Source organism: Mastigoproctus giganteus, chromosome 8 (assembly GCF_048544385.1).
Source record: "Mastigoproctus giganteus isolate SK-2022 chromosome 8, ASM4854438v1, whole genome shotgun sequence".
Lineage (NCBI taxonomy): Eukaryota > Metazoa > Arthropoda > Arachnida > Uropygi > Thelyphonidae > Mastigoproctus > Mastigoproctus giganteus.
The window spans coordinates 57,898,028-57,924,652 of NC_143582.1; the positions used below are offsets into that span (position 1 = coordinate 57,898,028).

General features: G+C 37.7%; 1 protein-coding gene across 1 annotated transcript in view; it reads left to right on the forward strand.

Moving 5' to 3' along the window:
* The first annotated feature begins 2,290 nt into the window (after positions 1-2,290).
* Positions 2,291-26,625, forward strand: part of LOC150081552 (muscle-specific protein 20-like) — a 104,109-nt gene continuing 79,774 nt past the window's right edge. The window contains exon 1 of the mRNA XM_090380102.1: positions 2,291-2,469. Within this exon, the coding sequence (XP_090236228.1) occupies positions 2,419-2,469 (51 nt within the window). The 5' untranslated portion in view covers positions 2,291-2,418. The remainder of the gene's footprint in view (positions 2,470-26,625) is intronic.

Below are 26,625 nucleotides of genomic sequence, written 5' to 3' on the forward strand. Positions count from 1 at the left end.
TATTTCTACCGCGAAACACGACTTCACTCATCCAATCTATGGCTCAGGGTGTTATTTCGAATTTAAAAGCATACTATTTACGCACAACATTTGCTCAGGCATTGTCTGCAGTAGACGATAAGAAAAATTTTACGTTCAGAGACTTTTGGAAATCTTACAATATTTACCACGCCATCTTAAACATTAATAAGGCCTGGGCGGAAATTACTAAAAGTTGTTTAAATGGCGCATGGAAGAAAATATGCCCACGGCACCTAAACGAAGGATTTCAAAAAGACGAATCATACGAAGAGGTTACAGATAAGATTGTAAAGGTTGCAGAGCTACTTCAGTTGGAGGTTGATGCCAAAGACGTGGAGTTAATATAGGAAGAAGAGAAGGAATTATCTAATGAAGAACTTATTGACTTGGTGGCAGCGATAGTGAAAGAATAAAATGCTGACGAAGCTGAAGATGAACCAAATGAGGAGCCTACTCGCTTCATTACCAGAGAGAGAGATGGCAAAGGGATTTCGTGAAATTGCATCGGCAATGGCGAGGTTTGAGGAGATGGATCCTGACAGCGAACGATTCTTAAAAGTTAACAGAGGGGTGAATTATATGACTGCTTGCTACAAAGGAATCTACGATGAAAAGAAAAAAAAGCCACCTTCCAATCATCCTAAAGCTCCACAGCCTTCAACCTCCGCAGTGGCGTACTTATCAGCTGAAGACGTCGATTCTGTCAACAATGTTCGAGAGGTAAAACTTACTAACGTTATGCCTGTCTCTTCTCTTTTTTGTAATTTTATAATTTAGAATTTTTTTTAAATTGCACGCTTTTGTAATTTTTCCGGCGCATGAGATAAAAAATTGAATAAATACAATAAATAATTATATTTCCATGTTCGTCGAACATTTAATTTTTGATTTAATCAATTCAGCGAGCACTGCACAAGCATGGCGGAAATTCTGACTTACGTAAAACCCGAATTACGTAACATTCCGCGGAACGCAACCCTTACGTAAGTCGGGATTTCCTGTATATACTTTGTTAATGAAATAAGCGCATTTCAACATGAAGAGGCGGACAGTCTTTTACATTCATTGCTTGTTAAATCCCCATTTGTTCTTTTAAATATTAGTCGCTTTCTATATTCTGTTCTATTTACCTTTTCATTTAAAATATGAATTCATTGATCCCTGAACATGTAAACTCCCGGCCTGTGGCCGTGACGGGTAGGTTGCAACATAAACTATATTTTGTACATTTTATTATTATTGCAATTTGCAATAAAGATTCTCTTCTTTTCGGACCACCTTCATAATTACTAATGTATATCCTTCATATGCAGTATTAGTTGAGCTGCTTTCTCTGCTTTGTATGTAATATATAAGAATATTATTGTTTGATGAATAGAAAATCAATATATTTTCTGTTCATCGAAATAACTTTTTAACTGATTTTTTTCTATTAATATTGAACTTTGTGTCTATTAAATCAGAGTAATTCAGATGTAATAAAAATTTATAATCAAGTTGCAACTTTTTCTACCAGTAGTGACCGTAACGAGTTAAAAAAGGAAATTTATTTGTTATATACTTCCAGTTTGTAAGCTTTTGATTTCAAGGAAATCAACTTTAAAAGTTATATATACGTATTTTAAACTGTTTCATATTGGATCATCTTATTATTCAAACCATTTTTAACTCTTCTAGTCAACAAGCGATGAGTAAAAGCTGTCCTTGTAACTCCTCCTTAAGTTCCTGAATCTCCAAAGGTGACAGGCTGTCTCTTCGCTTAATGCAAGCAGACGAGAGAAGGAAAGCGTGTCAAACAGTGACTGAGAGAGAGAAAGAATCAAACACTGACTTCACCATATATAACATGATTGATAAAAGTAGGATTTCATTAGCTTAAACACTGATTGATGAGGGTCATCAATTAAAGTTTCCTTTTTACTCTATATGATATTAAAGCGCAACTTCATTGACGCGTTGGTGTACACGAAACCTATGTTGACGTTCGTTACACTGACAACAGCTAACTGCCTCTTTATATCTGACGCCATAAGTAATCAGTTAATCCAAAAATATTTCCATAATAGATACTGTATTTCTTTTATATGCTTAACGAGTTCGAGAACGCTAAGCAGACGGCAGCATTTGTCCATCACTAAAGAGGTGGACGGGGTCCTGTAAATCAAACCGACATCAAATACTCAGATGTCTCCTGTTTTGGAAGAAAGGTCTACGTCATCCCCTCAAAATTTCCCAGGCTACTCTTCAAAAAGGATGAGGGAGTCAGTGGGAGGAGAGTGATATTTTTGGCTCGGTGAAGAATCTTACATTCCTCTGGCGCGCGTCTCAGTGCTCTGTTAGTCGGGATAGGTACAGGAGACCACCCTCACCCTTACCGTTATCTCCGCACACAAAATCATGGCCTACCGTGGACCTGCCTATGGACTGAGTGCTCAGATTGCGAACAAGGTAAGATTTGTGTCTTTAGTAGAATGACCTAATTTGCGATACTTCAATATTTTGAAACTTCACGCACTCTAATAACATCACTGAAATATATTAAAAGTGAATTATAAATATTTGCTATACCTTATTATTGGTTGTTCGGGAAAAAAATTCTCTTACATGCTGCATTATCACTGTTAACCCATGGCCTGGTGGCCGTGATGGGAAATATTGTAATGTATCGATTCGTATTATTTCAATAAAGATTTCTAAAATTTATAATCCAAGAAAATGTCATTTCATGTAATTGAAAAGTCGCAGAAAAGTAATCAAAAATTGCGCAATACATGGAAAGGGTAATTAACCTATGTAAGGCTTTAGCTTCATTTAAATAATGACTAATTAACTCGTAAAAATAAGTATAACGATAAAAATTAATCCACTTACACGCTGCACCAGATTAATGCAATAAAATCTGCATACTTGGCAAAATAATACACTAATGTATATAAAACATAAGTGTTAATAAATATAATTCCTTAAAAATTCTTATGTAAGAATTTTTAAAAATCATAATTACTTGCGGCATCACTTACAAAGCAATATACTGTACTAGTTTTGAACAAAATGAAAGTGTCATAACAAAATTAGCAGAAATATCTTAAATATTTCAAAATAATTCTGGATTTATTTCCATTAGGACTTCCTAGAAAGGAACAAGTAAACCGTACTTTTAAGTGCAGTACTTACTTCGTTCTCTATTAAAGAATTTTATAAAGGTCAAGTGAGAGTGAAGCAACAGATCATGTTTCTGTTTCCCATTTCGTCCTCCGTTCTAAGGTCTCGCACAGTAATTAGGGCACTCGATGATGCATTCTAGTGAATATGGCTTGCAATTAAAGTCAGAAGTACATTCAACACATCTTTACAGACTGCGTAAAAATAGTATGTAATTATATAAAAAAATCCTTTTCGACTGTTGGTTATATTGACATGAAATCCACAACGAAATTAAAAGTTTAAATGGTGTTAATTCTACTTAATTATTTAAGGAGAAGTATTCTGCGGCTTTGAATTCTTTAGCATGATTAAAATCTAAATTTGTAATTTCATTTCTTTTATGTATGAAAACTATACAGCATACAGTATATCTTGTAAATTCCTTTGACCTTGTATGTCCTACCCGGTTTTAATTTTAATTTATTTATTTAACTTATTTTATTTTAATTATAACGTATTTTAAATTTATTTAACACGAATAAACATGGCCCTATAATAAATGCTAAATTCAGATTACACATCTCAAATAAAAAAAAAATCTGGAAAAAACAATTATTTTAATTTTGCAACATAAATTCAACACACTTTGATATATATATGAATATCAAATTAGCTATTCTATTAATATTAGTTAATTAGATGTGTAATATAAGGCCATGGCCATCGTCATCTATATGTAATGTTTTTTAAGTTTTTTTTTTTTTTTTTTCAGACACGAACCACTTTTATATTGGTAATAGAGACCACGGACCACAAAAAAACTAATGCAGCAAACATTAATAACTATTTTTTAAATCTAATATGTACTCATACATCACATATTTAGTATACTTTACGTTGTTATAGGCATACCTCTATTTTCCATCACTGTTAATGGGATTGTTGCCTACAACAACAAAACAAAACAAAAAAAAAAAAAAAGCCTGTTTTACTCTATATCCAGGATCACAGGTTGGGAAACACTGGTCTACAGTATGATCAATGACATTCTGACAACGGTGGCCTTATACTGCATACATACACCTAATTTAAGTGAATTTAATTAATCGAATTTAATTGGTCAGTGTAGAGTTCGGACTTTTTTGGGGAGGAGTATTAAGCATCAAAGCAACTAAGGCTATGAGGCGTTAGTATATTGTGTCTGTAAATTGCGTGTATTCAGTGGTCTATTTGCTTTATGAGGGGTTAGTATACTGTGTCTGTAAATTGTGTATTCAGTGGTCTATTTGCTGGACGAAAAACCTGACATTCCGGAAGAAAAACCCATGCAACCCTCGCCTGAGTCCGACTAACTCTGCCACGATGTGAAAAGGGCCGATAAAATGCCTCGCGTTACAGGGATTTGAATTCAGGCATTTTCCACCCGGTGTGAGCCGTCAATTATATTCACTGTGCTAATCCAACGGAGCCTTTTGGGTCAGAAGGCAACACTAATGTACAAAACAAATTATATGGGTGCTATTTCAGGTTCGCTGCTTTGAGTGAAGATGTCTTGAGGGAAACCTTACTCTCCTGAGGAGAATTCGCTTACAGTTCAGCTAATCCCGACAACTGGTTTTATTTGTATGAGGCAACAGTCTTTTTTTTTTTTTTTTTTTAAATAAGTGACATCTAGTCTATTCAAACTTCAAAGCCTTCAAGAATTGAGTTGAACAAGGATTACAGTGTTGTCACTGCTAAATACGAATTTCCGCCCTGCTTTATTGCTATATGTGAATAATAGCAAATAAGCCTACAAGTTAATTTCCTTAGAAGCCCCGCAATAAAACCTGGTTATTGCGCATCATTATGCTCTCCCTCCCGGTACTGCAACAGGTACTTTCCTTATAAAGTGCATGCTGCTTATTGTAATCACGGATAATGTTACGGCCGTATACGAATACGCAGGAAAAAAAAAACCGTTTAATGTAATTAGGCTTCGGTTTATGTTATCGCTTTTTTGCCTTATCGTGGTTTACGCATGAGCAGTGGAAGTGATGAAGAAACATCTCAATTTGTTCTTCAACTCCAACACGTTGTGTGACTAATTACTGACTTTGTTCGTACAGTTCGCATGGATTGTCGGTGTCGTTACTCCGTGAAAGAAAGTACTATATATCTATTTTTACCGATCTGGCTGGATTTTTTTTTTTTTTTTTACAACAAAGCATTAACCCTTTTCTAATTCTTGATTTTAATATTTTATTTGTGGATTTTCAGAAATATTATGACAGTTTCATTTTGATTGATTGGTACGTACTTTATACTACTTGATTTTAATGTTTTCTTTCTGTCCACTTCCACCTTTTTTAATTAAAATGTAGACATTTCGTTCTGCATCAATAAACGACACTGAACAGATGCATTCATGTTCGATCAATTACATAATTATTATCACTTATCTGAGTTCCGAAGTGATCACAATAAGCGGCGTTCCGCTGTACAGTATTTACCTATCCATAGCCTATAAGTAGACGCGAACCGTCACTATCATTAAAAGTCAAAAATTAGCTTTATATTATGCGCATAAAACACGGTCCGCAAGAACAGTCCATCTGGGACACGCTCTTCGAGCCAAATCTAGCATACCAGGGACCGAAAACCTTTGCAACTATACGAGTTACTTTTAAAATAAACAAGGTCTCGAGACTGATTTATCACAATTTTTTATAAGTGTATCACTACCTTAAATAAAATAAAATAAAATAAAATGGTTGAAGAATTATTATATATATATATATATATATATATATATATATATATATATATATATATATATATATATATATATATATATATTATTATTATTATTAAAAAAAAACACATTAGAAAAGGCAAATAAAAATTATTTAAATGTAAATTTAAAAACTAATCAGACAAATAATTCATGAGATTTCTGGCGCTGGAAAACTTGGCTGTAAAAAAAGTATTTAATATAGCTTTCAATTTTCAAAATCAATTAACAGTATCATTACATATTACAACACTACTTAGCTTTTTAGAACGGCGACCGAATACAATAATAACAGAAATGTGAGAACGGTAGGCTACCGCGGCCTGCGAAATGTGAGCTAACAGCATGGGGTGCAAAGAGCTGATTCTCTAGCCCAGTGGTTTTCAACCGGGGCGCCGCAACAACATTCTTGGGGTGCCGTGTAATTTGGGTTTAAGTTACTTAAAGTTATTATTATTTATTATTATTTTTTATTTATACATTTATTTCATTATAAAAAGGTGTACGGTATCCATTGCACCGTATTTTTTTAATTTTGTGGTGATCTATAATTGATCTTTATTTAGTGCCTCCATATAAAGAATTAAATTATTATATAGGTATATATTAAAAGGTTGAAAACCACTGTGCTATGTATTTATTTTGCCATAGGGGTGCTGTGAAAAAATTACTGGGACACTAAGGGCGCGGTGAACCGAAAAAGTTTGGGAACCTCTGCAGTCTAGCCAAATACAGCAACACACGTTATCCTCCAGACTTTTCAATACTTTCAAGAAGTATACACTAAAAAAAACCCAAAACCGACCACTCATCAGGCTCAAAGCCTCCCAATATCATAAAACCTAAATATAAATACTGTAGTAATGACACGAAATGTATTACTGCCGTCTAATGATTGATTACAATGAAATTACAAAATTCCCTGCGACTTCTCCATGAACGAACGACTGGAATAAACAAGCCCTATCGCACAGTTGCTATCAACAGCCTCGTGCAGCCCGCAGAGCACAATTCGACAACTTTATACTAATAGACACAGATGGTTGAAATTCAGAAAACGAACCAGGAATAGCAGCTATCTGCCTGACGATCAAACTGTCATACAGACTTCCACAAGAATGCAGTATGTACACTACAGAACTAATGACAGTCCAGACGACAATTGAACACTTCCAAACCATTCCCCAAAAAACAGAATGATTTACACAAACTCCTTCTGCACTGTCCAAGCTCTGCAACATACAAAGAATATGAACCTCTCCACACTCCACGGTATCAGACAGTTAAGAGATGTAACAAACCAAAACTTCAGTATTAGTACGCCAGATACTAGGACATGCAATAACAAATGGGAAGGAACCAACAAAGGAACCTAAATGGCTACTCATAATTTACAAAGACAGCTCAAAAGTATCAACTAGAGATTATAATGATATAACCAAACAAACTGTTCAACACCAAACTGAAAACTGGTCGACAAGCTCACTACAGTCACGAAAAGATAGGAAATTGTCCTAACTACACTAGGGATTGGAAAGTCGCATATCGCTCGCGTCTCCTTACCCCGAGCAGAAAACCCTAACAAGAAACCCTAACAAGAAACCGTAACAAGAAACAAGAGATTAATCAGCAAACTACCGAGCATGAACAGTATTTCAATGTCCATTCCGAGCTCTGCTTCTCCGCAGATAAGATACTGCGATCGAGGGCGATCTTATTTTCTTCTTCTTACTTTTTTTTTTTTAAGTCATCGCTCTCTTTTTTTTATTATTGAACTGCATGAGAGTTTAGAATGGATAGCTGAAATTCATATGTTTGAGTTCGCCTTGTGACGAATTTATAACACGGTCGCAAAGCCCATGCACCGAATTTTCAGTTTGTATTTCCACATCCGTGTTCCTAAATAACCAATGGCAACCCAAACTATTTATACCTAAAAATGTGAATAACAAATTTCATTCTGCATAACGCACAAAAAGAAGCAACTTTAATACAGTACTTGTAATGCACTTGATACGTTTTTCGAAATTAATAAGTAACGTATAACGATAGATTGCACAGCCGCGAATGTATACGGCCACATTAATTTATACATTTCGAGTTGTGTGGAGAAGTACAGAGAAGAAACTCTGCAAAATCTACCACTTTACAATCCAGAATTCTTTAAAATCCAGAATATTTTAAAATCTGGAAATATTAAAGAAATACATATTAAAGATTTAAAAAATATATATTAAAGAAAGAAATATTAAAAATATATACTTTTTTTATAAATATCAAGAAAACAATCCGTCATTCGTATCGATTACATTTGTCTTTAAGAATCCATGCAAAAAAACAAAAAAGAAGTGATGGCGTTTCACATTTTATAAGATTGCAGGACTACCTTGTCCTGTTTTTGCAGCCTGCACGATTTAAACTACATAAATATCCAATGATTATAATTCTCACAGTAGAACGGCTTGCCTTTCCAACTAGTTGCCATGATATTGCACTACTTTCAACAGATGACCTCACGAAAGGTTAACTGGCTATTTGTTTGAACGATTAGACTACTATGACAACCTGTTTCAGAACTGTTTTGTCTTGTTTCAGTGCAAAACAATTGTAAAAAAGTTGTTCGATTTGAGCTGCCATGCGGAATACGAAATCTGAGTTCTCGAATTTGCAATATAGCTAAAGTTTCAATAAAGAACTTACAATATAGCTAAAGTTTCAATAAAGAACTTACAATATAGCTAAAGTTTCAATAAAGAACTTACAATATAGCTAAAGTTTCAATAAAGAACTTACAATATAGCTAAAGTTTCAATAAAGAACTTACAATATAGCTAAAGTTTCAATAAAGAACTTACAATACTGTATAGCTAAAGGGATTTTAATAGAATAAACTTATCTGCGAAAAGATCTAAACCTCCCAAACACTTCCTCGTTAATTTCACAAATACATGTGGTCTCGATTCCAATCCCAATGATATCAATTTGCACTTGTTCTGCCAAGCATCAATTACTTTTCCCGACAGAATACCGATTATCGGTTGACTGAACCACTGCCCATCCGAGTTGACCTAATTCTGTGTATAATTCCTTTCGCTTCAAACGTGGTACTTGTGCATATGTCCGCTCTAATATTCCCTGTCAGAGACATAGTAATTTGGAATCTCCTCTTTTTGATCTTTTCTGGCTTAGAATCTCTCTACCCCTATTCTGTCAAATCCCTCTGTTGCCTCTATCGTTGTCCCAGCTCCACTAATCACTTAGAACTCTTTGACCTTCTTTCTTTGAAACTTCACTTTCTCCAGTCCAACTTTCCTAACAGTGAAGTACTTTTCCTTGGTTATTTTCATGTTCACAACTCCATTTGGCTTCCGTTTTCTAGTCACACGAACCCAGCTGGTCGAGATGCTGAAGCTTTTGAAATTAATAATGACCACGCACAGACTTCATTTACCTACCAGAATACCAGACAATCCTAACCACATAGCCAACACTCTTGATCTTTTTCTCATACACAACCCTTCTGAGTACAGTACACGGTCGAGGTAATATCTAAGGTGCCTAGCAGACCACTACGTGGTGATGGTTTCTTCTCCAATGGAACCTTTCTTGTGGCCATTCTCAAACTCGTGTTGTGTTCTTTGGCATTATAAGAATGCAAAATGGGATGACCTACAATATTTCATTTCTTCTTTTCCTTGGTTGGATTACGGTTTCAAATCTTCTGATGTCAACGTTTGGTCAGATCGACTGTCAGTGTAATTATTCTTGTAGGGATGAAATCTTTCATTCCGCACTACACCTTAAAACCTTGTCCTTTATCTAAACCTAGGCTGTCAAATAAATGTGCTAAGGCTGTTCAAGATAAGAATGTTGCATATCGCAATTGACTAGCATCCAAATCTCCAAGCTCATTTTCTGCCTACACCAAAGCTCGCAACAATTGTAAAGCAGTTATTAATCAGTCCAAACAAAATTTTGAACAGGTTAAGAATATAAAACTAGTGACAAATGGGCCTGGAGTACTGGGGTCCATAGTTTCAAATACATATATATATATACACACAGTTATGCCCAGTTATGACACTTTCGCCACCGCCTATGGCTAGAGTCACTAAACATAATAAACAACCCTAAGGCATTAAATCGCCAGAAAGGCATGCGTATACATCCCATCCTAGAGACAACCGTTTTATTGATGGATGATCACTGGCGTAAGGCAGCACACGTCCGTGCTACAACGATGACGCATGAGTAACGTGCCACACTTTGCTTGTAATGTATTCAAATTTGTCAGTTGATAAAGGGACACGTGTTCCGAAAGCTACTGAATTTTGTACTTATATTTTATTTTATTTGTACTTTAATAAATTAACTGGGCATAACTGTGTATATATATATGTATTTGAAATATAAAACTAGTTCCTTGTCCAAATGGTAGTCGAACAGTCTGGGCACTTGCAAAGCTACTGACCGCGACTTTTCTCCATCTCTGTCAATAACGGATGGTTCCATCGCTAACCTGCTAGCATCCTACTATTCTTCTAAATTGGGGAATTTATGCTCTTGTTAAACCACCTCCTACTATTCCCAGTACACTCTAATCAATACTTTCTGTGGTCTTCTGTCAAAAATATATCAGAACAATTTTGAAGTCTTGATTCCAAGAAAGCGCCAAGTCCTGAAGGTATTTCTTCACTTGTTCTCAAAATCTGTGCTCTTGAGCTTACTCCTGTTCTGTGTCGTCTTTTTACGCTTTCTTGTTCTACCGGTGTTACGCTTCTGTTTGGAAATTTGCTCATATCCAGCCAGTTCCTAAAAATTGTGACAAATCCCTCCCATCCGATTATTGTCCCATTCCACTTACTTCCATTTCTAAAGTAATGGAGAAATCCATTAACCGCCAACTCCTAAACTATCTAGAAACCTTCCATCTCATCAATCATCTCCAGTCTGGATTCCGTCAATGTCGATCCACTGGTGATATACTGGCTTATGTTAGCCGTCTGTAGACAAATTCGATGGAAAAGGTTGGTGAAACTGAAGCAGTTGCTCTTGGCATTTTAAAGGCTTTTGATCTTGTTTGCCATAAAGGTCTTCTAAATAAGGTTAGATTAACCGAAGGCGATCGCTCTTGTTTTTTAGTTTCTCTTTGTATTAACTATCGCTCGCATTCACAGATGTAATAAAATTACCAATATTTGTTCTGAAATTTTAAAATATGCACATGAAAATTTATTAAGCAATTATAAAAGCCTTGTTAATATGAAAGAAGCCTAAGCGACCACACTGAGGCGCTAATTTTCAAGGGCAACAAAATGAATAAAACACTAGTTTAGAGAGACATCGGCCACGACCAGTGCACGGTTCAAAGTTTTAATAATATCCGTCAATACCAAAAACAGTATTGTTTAGAAATGCATTTTTATAAATTTATTGCCTCATAAATCAGTTTTTTTTTTTTTTTTATTAGAAAATGTGATTGTTAATATGAAAGGCATCGTGTTATTGTTATTTGGGTTTTTTTTAGGAGCATTAGCAACTAAGGCCATATTGCTCCGGGAATATGCGGTGGTCATTCCCTTGACCTTTCCGCATCCTCCGTATTTGGTGGTGACGGGCTCGAACCGCGGTCTAATCAAGAAGCGTGTGCTACGCACTGCTGCTCCTTCCCCCCTGGCTACGGAGGCGCCAAGGCATCGTGTGGAATAGACCCGGATTCGCCTTTTCCACGCGGTGCGGAAGGGTAGCGATAGTAATCTTTCTGCCACCAATGAGGGTGGTCCCCCTTCCCATCCATTAAAACGTGAACTGCGAGAATGCAAATTCGGCAGCGATAGATATAGGCCTCCCACAAGCTTGCAAGAGAACTCCAGAAAGCCGCGATCCTAAACATCTGTAGGATAGTCATAGTCATGGAGTCAGAAATTCGAACAATAATAGTAACCGGACATAACCACCACACGGACCTGGTACTAGTACGTCGCGGGATGGGAAAATAACACATAAGGAGAAGAGAGATGATAATAATAATAATAACTAGGGGGCTCTATCCCCTGCTCGCTTCGCTCTCCAACCCCCAGCCAATATCAAATATACAAAAAAATTTCACACACCTTTCCTTTCTTTTTTTCTTCTTTCTCCTAACTTATTTTTAGTTTTAACACACACTTTTTTTTGTCTTTCAAAATCGGATACGTCTTAACAAAACATGTGTGCCTAAAAACGTATATTAACCTGACCCAATGATTAAAAATAATCATCAAAACATTTTTTGCATAAATATTATTTTGATGTAATTCCTTCTCCTCACGCTCAGTTTTCGGATTTCAATACTACGCTGGCTAAAATATCCTCCAGAGTAGGACAATGAATGTAATCACCATCCTTATATAACCAGTAGAAAAGACTTGAGTTGTAATCCCGTTGATGACATAAGGAATTCTATAGGTATTTTTCAGTTCAGCTGAATTAGTGGGTCGCATGGTTTTTGTCCTGGAAAGTAGATTTTTTTTTTTTCCCGGAAAAATAGCAAACCGAAAAACACACGCATTCACAGACATAATATGACGCCTCATAGCCTTAGTTCCCTTGGTACTCAACACATACTTGCTAAAATGTTTAGTACATTTCTCTAGCGCAGCTATTTTCTGTATTAATATATATGAAAAACTACATTTGCCTAACGCAAGTGTCCAGGCATTTTCTTTTAAAGTAGAGTAGCCTACAGACTGAGGTTCCCTCACTTTTCTAGCTTGAGCACACTTCAATTTTTTCATAAATTTCACGGCCCCCACTCCAAGTTCCAGAACAAGTACAAATAAACAGATTTGATCTGAAATTTAGCTATGAATGCACATACTTTTATAAATTAATATATACATACTTCACTTCATATAGTCTCAAATAAATAAAATAATAGAAATAAAAAACGCTTTGTACCTGGATTAGTGGAATGGTTTGTCCATATTTCGTTAAAAAGAATGCCCTACCCCAAAAAACAAGTGTGCCGGAGGAGCTACATTTTAGGAACCTCTTCCAGAGCACGTGGCACTGGTTATAATGGCTGTCATACGACACTATGTACAAAAGCCCCTCCCAACTTCCCCGGAAACACGATACAGTAAAACAGACAAACAGATTAAACATACATGGAATTTACAGACAACTTGCTTTAGTGCAAAAATAAACAAAAACAACCTAATTCGTGCTGAAAATTCTTTTAACGTTGTCAGTATCAGCAGTCAATGCTGAATGAAGCTTTTTCAAAGATGAAGTTAATCACAACCTAACTCTGTTCCAAGTGACACAACATCGGTTAGATGGTCCGGCAACGTTATCAACTGAACATGCCATCGCGCCAAAGATTTAGATCTGGATGATATGATCCAAAGATTTACAGCTAAGCCCGAAAAGTTAATCTCTGAAGTAGAAAATTTAATGAATACATAATAATTAATGCTACTTGTTTATTAATTTTAAATTATATTTTTATTTCAAGATTTTAATAAAATTAACTGAATGAAATAAACAATAAAATTATCAAAAAAATTTATATTTATCAACTGAAATTTTCAGCTTATGTTGGAGGAGAGAGCAAAATCAAAGTTGGCTAAGGGCGCCACAACCCTTTAAGCCTGTTCTGCGGATGGTAATTTATTGTTGGAATAAACTTCTACCTAGTGTTATAAAAGTAGATCGTTTGAATAAATTTAAAGGACTAGATGGGCAAATTAAGTGGGTAAAAGTTTCTTTATCTGGCCGAAGCTTCATCCTTACATTTTGCTAATACAAATATTATTCAATAAACATACAGATCCCATTCGGAAATTGCTTAACAACTGGCTTAAAACTGCAATTTTTTAGTAAGCTGAATTGAAGTGATTATTAACCAATATAATCAGTAGCATTTCCAGGATTCAATGTTTATTTGTGAAAGATAAACATGGATCTAGACTCACCCCCCCCCTTCCTTCTCCTTTATCTCGTGGACTCAGGTACACCTTTAGCTGCTTTACATTCGGATGATAAGCCCCTGTGGAGATTACGAATAAAACTAAACACGGAGAATAAGCAGAATAAACCTTTGAGCGTAGTAGGGGCACTACATCTTATCATATAGGCTGGGAAACAGATGGATAAATTGAATCGCATATGTGTATAACTCCTGTCAACTGGAGCTCCAGGAGGTTTAATACGAGTTATAAAAGTTGCTTGACAAGTATATCTTTAACCCCGTTTTTAAGTAATCAATTAACCAGTTTACAAAAAGCAAACTACACTGTGCCGCCACTTTATTAGGTACACCTATCTAGTAGTGTGTTGAGCCTCCTTTAGCCTTCAAAACAGTCTGTATTCGTCTAGATGGATTGAACAAGATGCTGAAAACGTTTGTAGGAATGAAATATCATGAAGACATGAGTGTGTCACGCAGTTCGTTGAGATTCGACGGAGATATGGGCCTGCAGCGAACAGCCCTTTCCAGCTCATCCCAAAGATGTTCAATAGGATTGAGATCCGCAGACTGAGCGGGTCACCGCAGCAAAGAAAAGTCAGTGTCATGTTCTGGAACCATTCCATAGTGATTCGGACTTTGTGCACAGGCGCATTATCCTGCTGGGAAGTAACCATCTTACTGAGGGTAAACTGACAACATGAACGGATGCACTTGGTCAGCAACGATGTTTAGGTACGATGTGGCATTCAGACGTGAACCTATGGGTATCAATGGACCCAACGTGTGCCAAGAAAACATTCCACACACCATAACACTGCCCCCACCACCCTGCACAGTAGTCATCAGACATGACGGGTCCATGGATTCATGTTGTTTTCGCCAAATTCTGAGCCTTCCATCAACATGATGCACGAGGAACTTCGACTTGCCAGACCAAGCAACTGTTTTCCAATCCTCGATAGTACAGTGCTGGTGTTGCAGTGCCCACAGCAGGTATGTTCTCTTGTTCTTCATTGATGACAAAGGTACGCGATGTGGGCGTCGGCTGTTGTAGCCCATTCGCGACAAAGTGCGACTAGTGGTACGCTGCGATTGTTCTGCACACCAAGGTTGTATTCTGACGTGATGTGCTACATTGTGGCCCATCATTTTGCTTGCACAATTCTAGCCATCCTCCTCTGACCTCTCTCATCAACAAGCGATTTTCTTCCACAGGAGTGCCGTTGAGAGGATGTTTTCTGTTCGTTGCACCATTCTCGATACACCCTTGAAACTGTGGTGCGTGAAAAGTTCAGGAGAACTGCCGTTTCAGAGGTGCTTTTTTACAGCACGTCTTGCACCTATTACCATGCCACGTTTGAAGTCCGTTAGATCACTCCTTTTCCCCATTCCTGCTACGGTTTGTACGCTTAACTGATACTAGAAAGGTTGTTCTGCCGCATTTATATCCACAACTGTGGTCATGTGACTTGCAACGTTGTGGGACTGACCATTTGTCTGTACAGCAGGAGTGTACCTAATAAAGTGGCAGCATAGTGTATAACACTATATATTATTTCCTTTTCAAATAAGCTTCTATGAAGTAAAGCTTTCATTTGAAATAATAATATACTAGGGGTTCGTCCCCTGCTCGCTTTACTCGCCAACCCCCGTGCACGCTTTTATACATGAAATGTACAGGTATAACGGAGTAAGTCAAATCTTTTCTATGTAAAATACACACCTGTCGAAACGCACTGATCGATATCTAATCAGGAAATGACCTATGTAATTATTTACCTGTGCATTTGCGGTGACGTAATTTCCTCGCCCACTTTTACCACATGATCCGCATCCCCTCTTCTCTCGTTGACAATTCTGCTTCTCTCAAGCAGAATTGTCAAGGTCGAAAAAATATCACTATGTAATTATTTACCCGCGTTTACATAGGTCACTCAGGAAGAGGCCTTTTGCTTCGGATTCCATAATACATAAGGAATATTGTTGCATCCAAAAGAGCAGAACTAAAATATTTACAAAATACTAAACTGTTTACAAATATACAGACTATATCGGGACGATGGATCCCTTCATCGGTTGACATTAATATACAAAAAACGCTACACTGGAACATCAAATAATGCCGAGCGTGGTCATGTGTTATACAGTGAAGCACGAGCACGAGGCAGTTGATTTGCAGTGCGTCGAGCGTTAGCATGCGTCCCACGTATGCGCTCTACATTGTCAACAGCAAGTGTCTGATTCTGCCCAGTAGCCCATTTGTGTTCCTTACATTGAACGTTTTTGTATATTAATGTCAGCTAATGAAGGAACCCATCCTCCCGATATAGCAGGAGTATGGTTGTAAATAGTTTAGTATTTTGTAAATATTTGTATAATAATAACATTATATTAATATAACGCACTGGTCGAAATCTAATCAGACCTATCTAATTATTTACCTACGCATTTGTAGTGATGTAATTTCCCCGCCCTCTTCTCCCATTGGCTCGAATAAATATCACTAGGAAGAAAATATTTTTAATGTATAGGGGCTAGGGAGCTTTCCACCCTGCTCGCTTTGCTCGGCCAACCCCGTGCACGCTTTTCTACCTAAAATGTAGAGGTATACGGAGTAAGTCAAATTTTTTCTACGTAAAAGACACACCTGTCGATACGCACTGATCGATATCTAATCAGGAAATGACCTATGTAATTACCTGTGCATTGTAGTGCTCGGAATTTTCAAGGTCGAATAAATATCACCATGAAATTATTTACCTGTGTTTACATAGGTCACTTAGGAAAAGGCTTTTTTGATTAGGGTTCCATAATGCATGAGGAATATTGTTGCATCCGAAAGAGCAGGACTAAAACATTTAACTGAAATACTTACAAACTATATAAATACCAAACTATTTCACGAATACACAATATTCATTAATGTACAAAAAACGAGATGGTGAACGTTATGGAGGCAGTTGTCAATAATTAATTGCATTTGTAGAATGTTATTGCCTAGCTCTCTTCTCCCATTGGCTCGAATAAATATTTTTGTGTGTGTATATATATATATATATATATATATATTTAAAAATTTCCTTTAGCTTTATTTCATTTTAATTTTTCAATATACTGTATATCAATAGGCGAACAGACAACTGCTAGCACACCAATTGCTAGACAGACTGTCTTGCCTTAATGCCTCCCACCCAAATAAAAATCACACACAAACCACAAATTAAATAAAATCATGCCCCAATATATATATATATATATATATATATATATATATACTATCATTGAATTATATTAAATATTAACATAAGTTAAATTATAATAAAGTGAATAAAGTCGATATGGGGCATGATGGTCAGTCTATTTTATTTTAATTTATTTTGATTTTGTTATCGTTTGGTAGTTCCTTTAACCCTCTTTTGGTGATATTTCACGTCTTTCGGAACTGGTACCTCTCGGGGGGGGGGGGGGGTACCGCTAAATTAATATGTAATTGGCATTATCCTAAATTTTGTATAAAATTTGTTAATTGGATTTAAAGTTCGAAATTATACAAGGGTTCCTGGGCTACTATTTATATTTATTCTTTTTTTCGTTCGTTTGTTTATTTGGGTTATTTTTATGTTAATTTTCGCTCTACAGTTTTTGCCATACTACTGGCTTATGTTTAATTTATTTAATTTAAAATATTGGATATACATACAAAAGTGATATATACAATACTAGTAGTACCCGGCGTAATATACGACATCTTTCTGAATATGGCGTAAATAATTTAATCTAGATCCTTCAGTCTTTCCCATTCTTGTTTAGCGGCGATATAATTTTACAGCAGTCACATGTGGGATATATGCATATGTCTCTATTTACAGGTAGTTCCCCGTCTTCTCCAACAAATATTGCAGCAACATCCTTTTTGGATTTAGGATATCGTTTTGGATATAGTCTCTTATCTACGTCCTGGTCTTCTATAAATGCTATGCGCACATTCATTGTTGGATTGGCCTAGGTTATTTGATGCATTTGTTTATATGACTCAGCAAATGGGTTAACTTGTCGCACCATCTCGTCCAATTGTTGCATTACTTCGGCTATACACCCTTGGTTTGATTGCTTTTCAAGCGGTTATGTTGTTGCTTCAGCAAAATCGAAAATACGAAGTTGTCCATAACCTGGCTTATTTGGCTCGTTTGGATATAGCGGTCAGACTAAATGGTAAATCTGGCCGTGTATTCTAAAACAGTATAGACCATTTCCAGGCGATGATTTAATCTTTGCGCTCATTGATGCGAACGCCATTGCGGAGTTGTACTCTCGTATATGTTCTCTGTAGTGATTTGCTCCAAGCGTATCCCCCCTGTAAGCAGCTCTCGTAATAGAGTAGGTGTCTCAGACAGTGGGTCGAGTGAGACCTTTCCATAATGATAGCATTTACTGTATTTATTCGATGTGCAGGGCTGCTGCGACCCTATGTGCCGCCAGAAAGAGAAATCAAATTTGCCGCCCCAAAATATTTGGATTAAAAAATGAAATAAGGAGTAAATAAAATAGTATTCATTTATTGAAAAACAAAAGAATTACAACATACCTCACATATAATATAATGACACAACAAACAAAAATAACAAAATCATTTTGGAATTCTAGAAATAAACTTTAAATTCTAAATCACAGTAAATGTACTCTACCATAATAATAAAACAAAAGGAAAATTATAATGTTAAAAAAATTATACAAATTTATGTTTACTTGCTTTAAGAGATGCGAATTTACTAATTATTTCATTTACGTTTTTGTTCCAAATGATCATTTTCCATTGAAATTATTGCCAAATTAGAGATTCGTTGTTGAGACATCGTCGATCGTAAATAATTTTTGATTAATTTTCATTTTGAAAAACTCCGTTCACCTGAGGTAACTGAAACTGGTAAAGTTAGAAAAATTCTTAGTGCAACTGCTACATTTGGAAAAGTATCTGTAAAATCGTTTTTAGAAATATATTGTAACACTTCAAATGGAGTAATATCGTCTTTAATATAAATCTGAAGTACTCTGAGTTCTTCAGATAATGCTAAATCATCAATATCAAACTCATTATTGTTGATATTAATATATTGTTCTACACGTTGGCACTAATGATATTAAGAGTAGGAGACCGGCGGAATTACTTAACAAGTACAGATTCAGATCGATGCTTAAAAAAAGCCGTGAGTTAGGGTTGAATTTGAAAGTGTTTGCAATTCTGCCTAGACACGATAGGAGGGAGTATATGATGAGAGCCTTGTCGATCAATTCGGCCCTGGAGAGATTGTACAAGGCTCAAGGGGTAGAATTTTTCTCAACCTGGTCTGTGCTGGTTAACAGGAGACTGCTTCTACAGGGATGGGATACAATTAAATAGAAAGGGTGCAAGAATATTGACTGATTCTATCGAAGCAGAGTTAGGTGAGTCGGAAAACCGCTAGCTTGGGGGGGGGGGGTACACGGATTAATAGATTAACAGTAGCCGTTGGCAGAGATGAAAGTGATTCTTCCACTGCTTCTATTGAAATGCAATTGAGCAGCAGCCTGGAAAGCAAGGCAAAAAAAAAAAGTGTAAAGTGTATTCATGTCTAGCGGCACCGGGGTTTTCCCCCAACTCCGCGTTGCTTTCATTGTAGGTGTAACAGTTCACTGTAAAGGCCAGAGATTTAAAAGTGTATGGATTTTGTAAGTGTAGTGTTGTGTATCGTTGTTCTTCTGGCCATTTAGCCGATAGACCCCCTGCTGGGGCCCAACATTATCCACAATTAGCCTCGTGGAGGCAGACCAGGTACCCAGTAGTTGATATTTTACTCTGGCAGGCCCTGCCACCTAGTTTTCTGAGATTTCAGTGGTTAGGGCCTAAAAAAAAAAAAAAAAAATATATATATATATATATATATATATAAATAAATAAAAATAATTGCTGAAAAAGGTTTAAGCCGAAAGAGTTTTGCGTGAGCGGTTTGAATTTGGACATATTTTAATTTTTAACATTGTGTGGGACATGCGCTGGTGTATAGACAGAGTAGGGGAGGGAGGCTAAAGACTGGGGGAATAGAGTAGGTGTCCCCAAAAGGAGTAGAGAAGCGGGGAGTGGCAGGGGAGGGAACAGGAAACCGTCTCCCCCTGCCTGGGGATTGAGAATTAAAGGTGAATAGGACTAGGGAGTCCTATTCAGACCACCATATGGCGTACTGCAAGTAGTTCCTGCATTTATGTCCAGTCCGGGTTTTTTGTCACTTGGTTTGTTTGCATGTACTCATCTTCGTCGGTTAGTTCCTGTGGCTGTGTCTGACCAGGTTCCTTGTCACTTTGCTATTTTCTTGACCTCTGTAGGGTCCTGTTGGGTCCTTTGATCCGTTTGTGGCCTCACTTTGGTCGGGGTTGTCTTCTTCCATGCTCATTTTGATTTCCTCTTGCTCTTTGCAGTCTTGTGGGGTGGTCAATTTTCTTCGAGTATGTAATTTACTTTCATTCATTGTGGATGGCAATTTCCGTTCTTCTTCGGTCGAAGACTTCTCGTGCAAATTGGCTGAAAGCCGCGTAGTCGTCTTCTGTGTCCAAGAGATGGTGTTCTTTGTTTTTTGGTATGTACTGTATTTTAGTGATTAGCATGCTTCTGTGTTCCTCATAGCACTCACAGTCGTGCATTATATGATGCCATGTTTCAGGCTCACCACAGGTGCAAGTTAGCTCCTCCATTATACCCAGCATGTTCAATTTTGCCTTGAATGGGCCATGGCCCGTTAGTAAGTAGGTTGCATTTAACCCCGGGTTAAACCACGGGGGGGGGGTGCTTTTGGATACGTCTTGGCAACCAGTGGTATGAATCTCTTCGTCACTTCGCCTTTGTTTGATGCTGTCCATCTGTCCTGCCACAGCTGTAGCAGGTGAACCATGATTCTGTGCTTTTCTGCTTTGCGGTTGTTGTTTGGTTCTAGGGTGAGTCCACAGATTGTAGTGGGTGTTCCCTTAGACAGGTGGTACATCAGCCCGCAGCGAGTCACCTCCAGGTCCAGTGGGAGGACTCCTGTCAAAACCTGGAGGGCGTGCATGCTCACTGTTCTGCATGCAAGACAGATGAAGAGCATAAAGCTACGCTGGATTGTGCCTGCTTTTTTGTACCATATCGGGGATCCGTAGGTAATGGCTGGGATGAAAATTGCTTTGTAGTACAGGGACAGGGTTTTTCTGTTTAATCCCCAGTCCCTGCGTGAGACTCTTGCTATTAATGCTGCGTAATTCCTTAGTTTTTCTTTCAGGTGGATGATGTGAGGGGTGAAGGATAAATTACTGTCGATTGTAATTCCTAAGTATCGTATTTGTTTTGCAAGTTTGATGGTTGCTCCTGCTATCTTTATTTGCGGTGGTCTGTGGATGTCGAACACTCCTTTCAGTAGAACAGAGTTCGTCTTCGTGGGTGAGATCTTCAACATGTGTAGCTTTGCCCAATCCTGTAACACCCGAGAGGGCGCTGTGTCGTCCAGTGTGGCTCATATGTAGTGAATGTGCTCCTGCTTTTTGAGATATTTAATGCGTTCATTGACAACCCCCTTATGTGTAAATACGTGTTCCTAGAAGTTCAAGTTGTGGTGAGTTCATAGGTGATTTTTTGGTTGTTGGGACCGTGGGGTTGTGGAATTATTTGCATGAGATTATATTACAAACTGAGTAATTGATTTCATAGTCGTACATTGCATTGCATAGTGCTTATACATATATCACTGAAATCTCCCATAGAGATACCATTATCCCATAGATAATGGTATCTCCCATATCTTTTTGAAATTAGTCATGAAGACGGAAAACATTTACTAGCGCCATCGCAGTATTTTGACTTAATACCATATGTTCATTAGTTTACTTAAGCCTTCTGTTGGATAACATTGTGGGCTTGTTTGGGCTATCATTTTTCAATCTTAAAGTTGATATTTCTCCTCATCTATTGGTCCTAGGGACCCCGTTATTGGTATGTGAGGATCTTAAAAAAATACTTAATTTCAAGAATTTTTCTGGCGCCCTCAGGCTATTAGGGACCGAGATCTAGAGACTGCTTTTCGAAGATTTCCACTTCTACTTTCCATCCAGCTGGAAAAGTGAAATACATACTAAACATAGACATATTGATATAACTCTGTCTTTAGTGTACTAGTGAGTATCCTATTAGGATTGAGAAGACAAGTTTAGAACAAGATGATAGACAATAGTCGTGTGTTTTTTTTTTTTTTTTTACCTACACTTATCTGACATGGATACTGACCTGGACCATGACCAAGTTAGGATACTGACACAAGATATTGACATTTAGAATTCTTCTGGATCCGAGTCTACGGATTCATCTAAGAAAAAAAAGGGGTGCAGGGGGAAGAAAACTCCCAAAACTCCTAGAATTACTCAAGCTCGAGAAGATAAAAACCTTGTGGTGGAGGAGAGTCCCTCTGTTTCGTTGGCTTCTGAGCCGCCGATGGTCATTGTCGAAAGTAACTCGGTTCCAACAGAATCTTGTGAAGATCTTTCTCTAACAGAGGGATTGGACCTGGGTGGGTCTTTGAATGCTTCAACTGTATATGCGACGGTTGGCAAAATCAGGAAAGCTCTGGGAGAGTTTTTATCAAAAGATTCTAGCAAGATAACTAAGTCTGCCTCTAACCGCATTCATAGTCTATGGGCAAATCTAGAGGCAGTTACCACAGCAATCTTAATTGATAATGAACGACTTAAGACCAAAGCATCTGAATAGGAAATCAGAGCAGGTCTTTTGGACGAGATGATACAGATCCAACGTGATCTACATCCTCATAACACTTTTAAGGAAGCTGTTCGTGGTAGTACAAAGCGAAATAGACAGACTCCTGAAATAACAGAGATTCCACTGCTAATCTTCAGTGGAGGTGGCAGCTTCTTCGGGCAGACCAATTGCTGGTGAAGATAGGATGGATTCCGGAAGTGGGATCTCTGATTCCGAAAACATACTAATACTTAGGCCCTCAGCAGAATCGTCCCTGGCGTCTAGCCAGGATATCAGGAAGGCAGTTACTGAAGTGATTAAAAAAGATCACAAGGACATGAAAATCAAGGGTGTACGTCTTTTGAGAAATAAAGGTGTGTTGTTAGAGACAACAAATCCTGATGATGCCAAGAAGATCTCAAGTGCTTCTGCATTAAAAAAAGCAGGATTATCAATAGAAAAACCCAGATTGTCCGATCCTACAATTTTGATCTACGGTGTCCCGAAGGACTATTCAAAGGAGAATATTTTGGAGGATTTAATTAATAAAAATTTAAAAGACTTTGGTTTTAGCCAGGAGGAAGTTAAGAATGAGATTACATTCAGATTTAACTCTGGCACCGGAACCAGAGTGACCAATTGGGTTATTGGTTTCAGCCCACGCCTTATGGGACTCGTGATTCAGAGTGACAAAATTTATCTAGGTTTTACGTCACATAGATTTCGTAAGTTTACACTTGTAAGCGTGCGCCTCCGTAGCCAGGTGGGAAGGAGCAGCAGTGCGTAGCACACGCTTCTTGATTAGACCGGGGTTCGAGCCCGTCACCACCAAATATGGAGAATGCGGAAAGGTCATGGAATGACCACCGTATATCCCGGAGCAATATGGCCTTAGTTGCTAATGCTCCTAAAAACCAAATAACAACAACAACAACACTTGTAAGCAAATGCTTCAGATGTCTGGGATATGGTCACAGTGCGCAGTTCTGTTCCCATAAAGCTGTATCTTGTGGCCACTGCGGGGATGGAGGCCATGTTTTTTCTGACTGTATTCACAAGGAGGAACCACCTCAGTGTGTTAATTGTAAACGTAGAGGTAGGGATTGTAATCACTCGGTCAGGGATAATAAATGCCCTGAGTATCTTAAAGCTGTTGAATTGACAGACCGAAGAACCAGACATGAATAATACAACGGTAATTGATTCAACAAGTGTTAACCTGCAATACGGCGAAATAAAAATTCTTCAAATTAATGGGCAAAGATCTCGTGCAGCGGCGGACGAGATTAGGAAAGCTGCTGATGATCTGGGGTTTGATATTGTATGCTTGCAAGAACCGTATTACTCTTCTCGGGTAGGGGGTTCAGCGTATAAAGTTATAGGATATCCAATTTCGGCAAGGATTATTGCCTCAAGTGACGATCGACCCAAGGCCGCCATAATTATCTTTAACAGTGAACTAGTAATAACAACTATCTCAAGTGAATGTTCTGCTACCACAGTTTGTATCCTGGTTTCCTCCAGGGACCAGTCGTTTTATCTGGTTTCCCAGTATTTTCCTTCCTCGGAAGATATTCAGCCAGCCTTACACAGACTTGACAGGGTATGTAGCAGATTTTCAGCTAACAACTTACTAATTACAGCTGATTTCAACGCTAAGTCTACACTTTGGAACAGCGGCTTTTCTGATGCTCGAGGCGAGCAGTTGGTTGATCTGATCTTGGATCATAATCTCTGTGTAAAGAACTTGCCAAATAAACCATATACATTCTCGACGACAAATAGTGAATCTAATATAGATGCTACTTTAACCTCCATTAATCTGGTGGATAGGGTGCAAAATTGGGAAGTCAATCCGTATCTAATTAATAGTGACCATCGAGCAATCACCTTCTCGATTTTACCGGAGGATAGGCAAGTGGATATAACAATAAGGGATTTAAGGCGTTTTCGGATGGACAGGGTGAACTGGACCAAGTTTCGTGAAGATCTGAATACAATTTTTAATGGAGATGACAAAGTAATCATTAACACCTTAACAGCAAAAGAATATGTTTTTCTGGTTCAGTATCATTTATATCAAGCGATGGCCTACTCGACGAAAAGAAAACAGACAGGAAGAACTTCTGTCCCATGGTGGTCTTCAGCACTAGCTGAATTGAGACAACAAACTCAACAAGCACGAAAAGCATACCAAAGGAATAGGCATCTATCGGACGCAGACACTCAGGCTTTGAAAAATGATTACAGAGACTTGAGGAAGAGGTACCATAAAGCAATTGTTGATAGCAGGCAAAATTGTTGGCAACGTCTGGTGAAGAAAACAGGAAATGCTGACCCTTGGGGTATAATCTATAAGCTTTCACGAAATAAACTTTTGTGTGGTGAAATTTACAACATGATAATTAGAGAGAATCAAGAAACTTCGGACTGGGAATCTACAGTCGAAGGGATAGTGAGTAGCCTATTTCCGGAAGACTTGCTGTATATGGACAGCCCTGATCAAGCGGAAATTAGACGCATTAATCGGGAATATAAGGGGACAACCGAAACTGCCATTTTTAATATGCTTGAGCTAGGAGTTGCAGTAGCTAAATTGAACCATAAAAAATGTCCTGGCATTGACCTCATTGAGAATCAAGTAATTGAAAAATTTTATGAAGTCTTCCCTGAGATTTTATTGAACTTATTTAATAAATGTTTGCTAGAAGGGCTTTTCCCTCTTGAATGCGCTCTTAAAAATCTTGCATAAACCGGGAAAGCCAAAAACAAACCCCAGAGCATACAGGCCAATCTCTTTATTAGCCAATATTGGCAAATTATTTGAAAGGATGATTGCTCCAAGGATTTTTAAATTATTTACAGAACATAAACTCTCCTCTGATTGCCAGTTTGGATTCAAAAAAGGACGTTCCACTGAGGACGCAATCTCAACCTTGCTGACATACATTCAGGAGGCAAACAGCAAATATGTTCTTGCTGTTTTTATTGACTTTGAGGGCGCTTTCGATTCCCTTTGGTGGAAGAGTGCTCTCAGGTCACTGCAACTGGCAAAGTGTGATGACTACCTGTTCAGAGTCCTCAGATCTTACTTTAAGGATAGACAAATTAGAGTATGTGCAAAGCATTTATCATACACGACTACTGTTTCAAGAGGATGCCCTCAGGTTTCAGTCTTGGGCCCTCTCTTTTGGAATGCAGTGCTAGACCAGTGGCTCACGAAGGATAGCGATGAGTTCATCAAAGTTGCATATGCAGATGACTTGGTGGTGGCAGTGCAGGGAGGATCAAGACAAATTCTCGAACAAAAAATTCAGTTAGTTTTGAATAATTTAGTGGCATGGGCAGGTTTGAATAAACTAAAGATTTCTGTCACCAAGACCAATTTCATGGTGTTTAAACACCACTTCGATTATGGAAGGCCGCCAGAGGAACTCAAATTCCATATGTACAGAACACCAAGTATTTGGGTTTAACTTTAGATGATCGTCTCAGGTTTAATGTACATGTCACTAAAATCAATGAAAAAATGAAAAAGTTCGTAGCTGCAGTTGTTAGAATTTCCCGCAAGGAATGGGGTTTATCCAAAAAAACTCTGGTATTGTACTACAAGACGATATTTCTTCCCATTGTAGTTTATGGTGCTGGTATTTGGTTTGCGGCTGCTACCAAGCTTACAACTAAAGCCAAGCTTCTGTTCCTGCAACGTACAATGTTGCTTACAGTTATACGCGCTCCAAGGACAGTGTCGACAAATGCCTTACAGGTTATTGCAGGTACCACCCCCTTGGACTTACACATTATTTTCCGAGGTATCGTATATAACTTAAAGAAGGGAAGGGCGTTACAAATATTGAATATCACCTCTAATCCAAATAACAACATAAAGGAGAAAAAACGTAGAATTTGTGGTGAGCTTGTGAATTGCTGGCAGCAACGTTGGGATTTGAGTGAGTACGGAACCATTACAAGAGGCTTCATTCC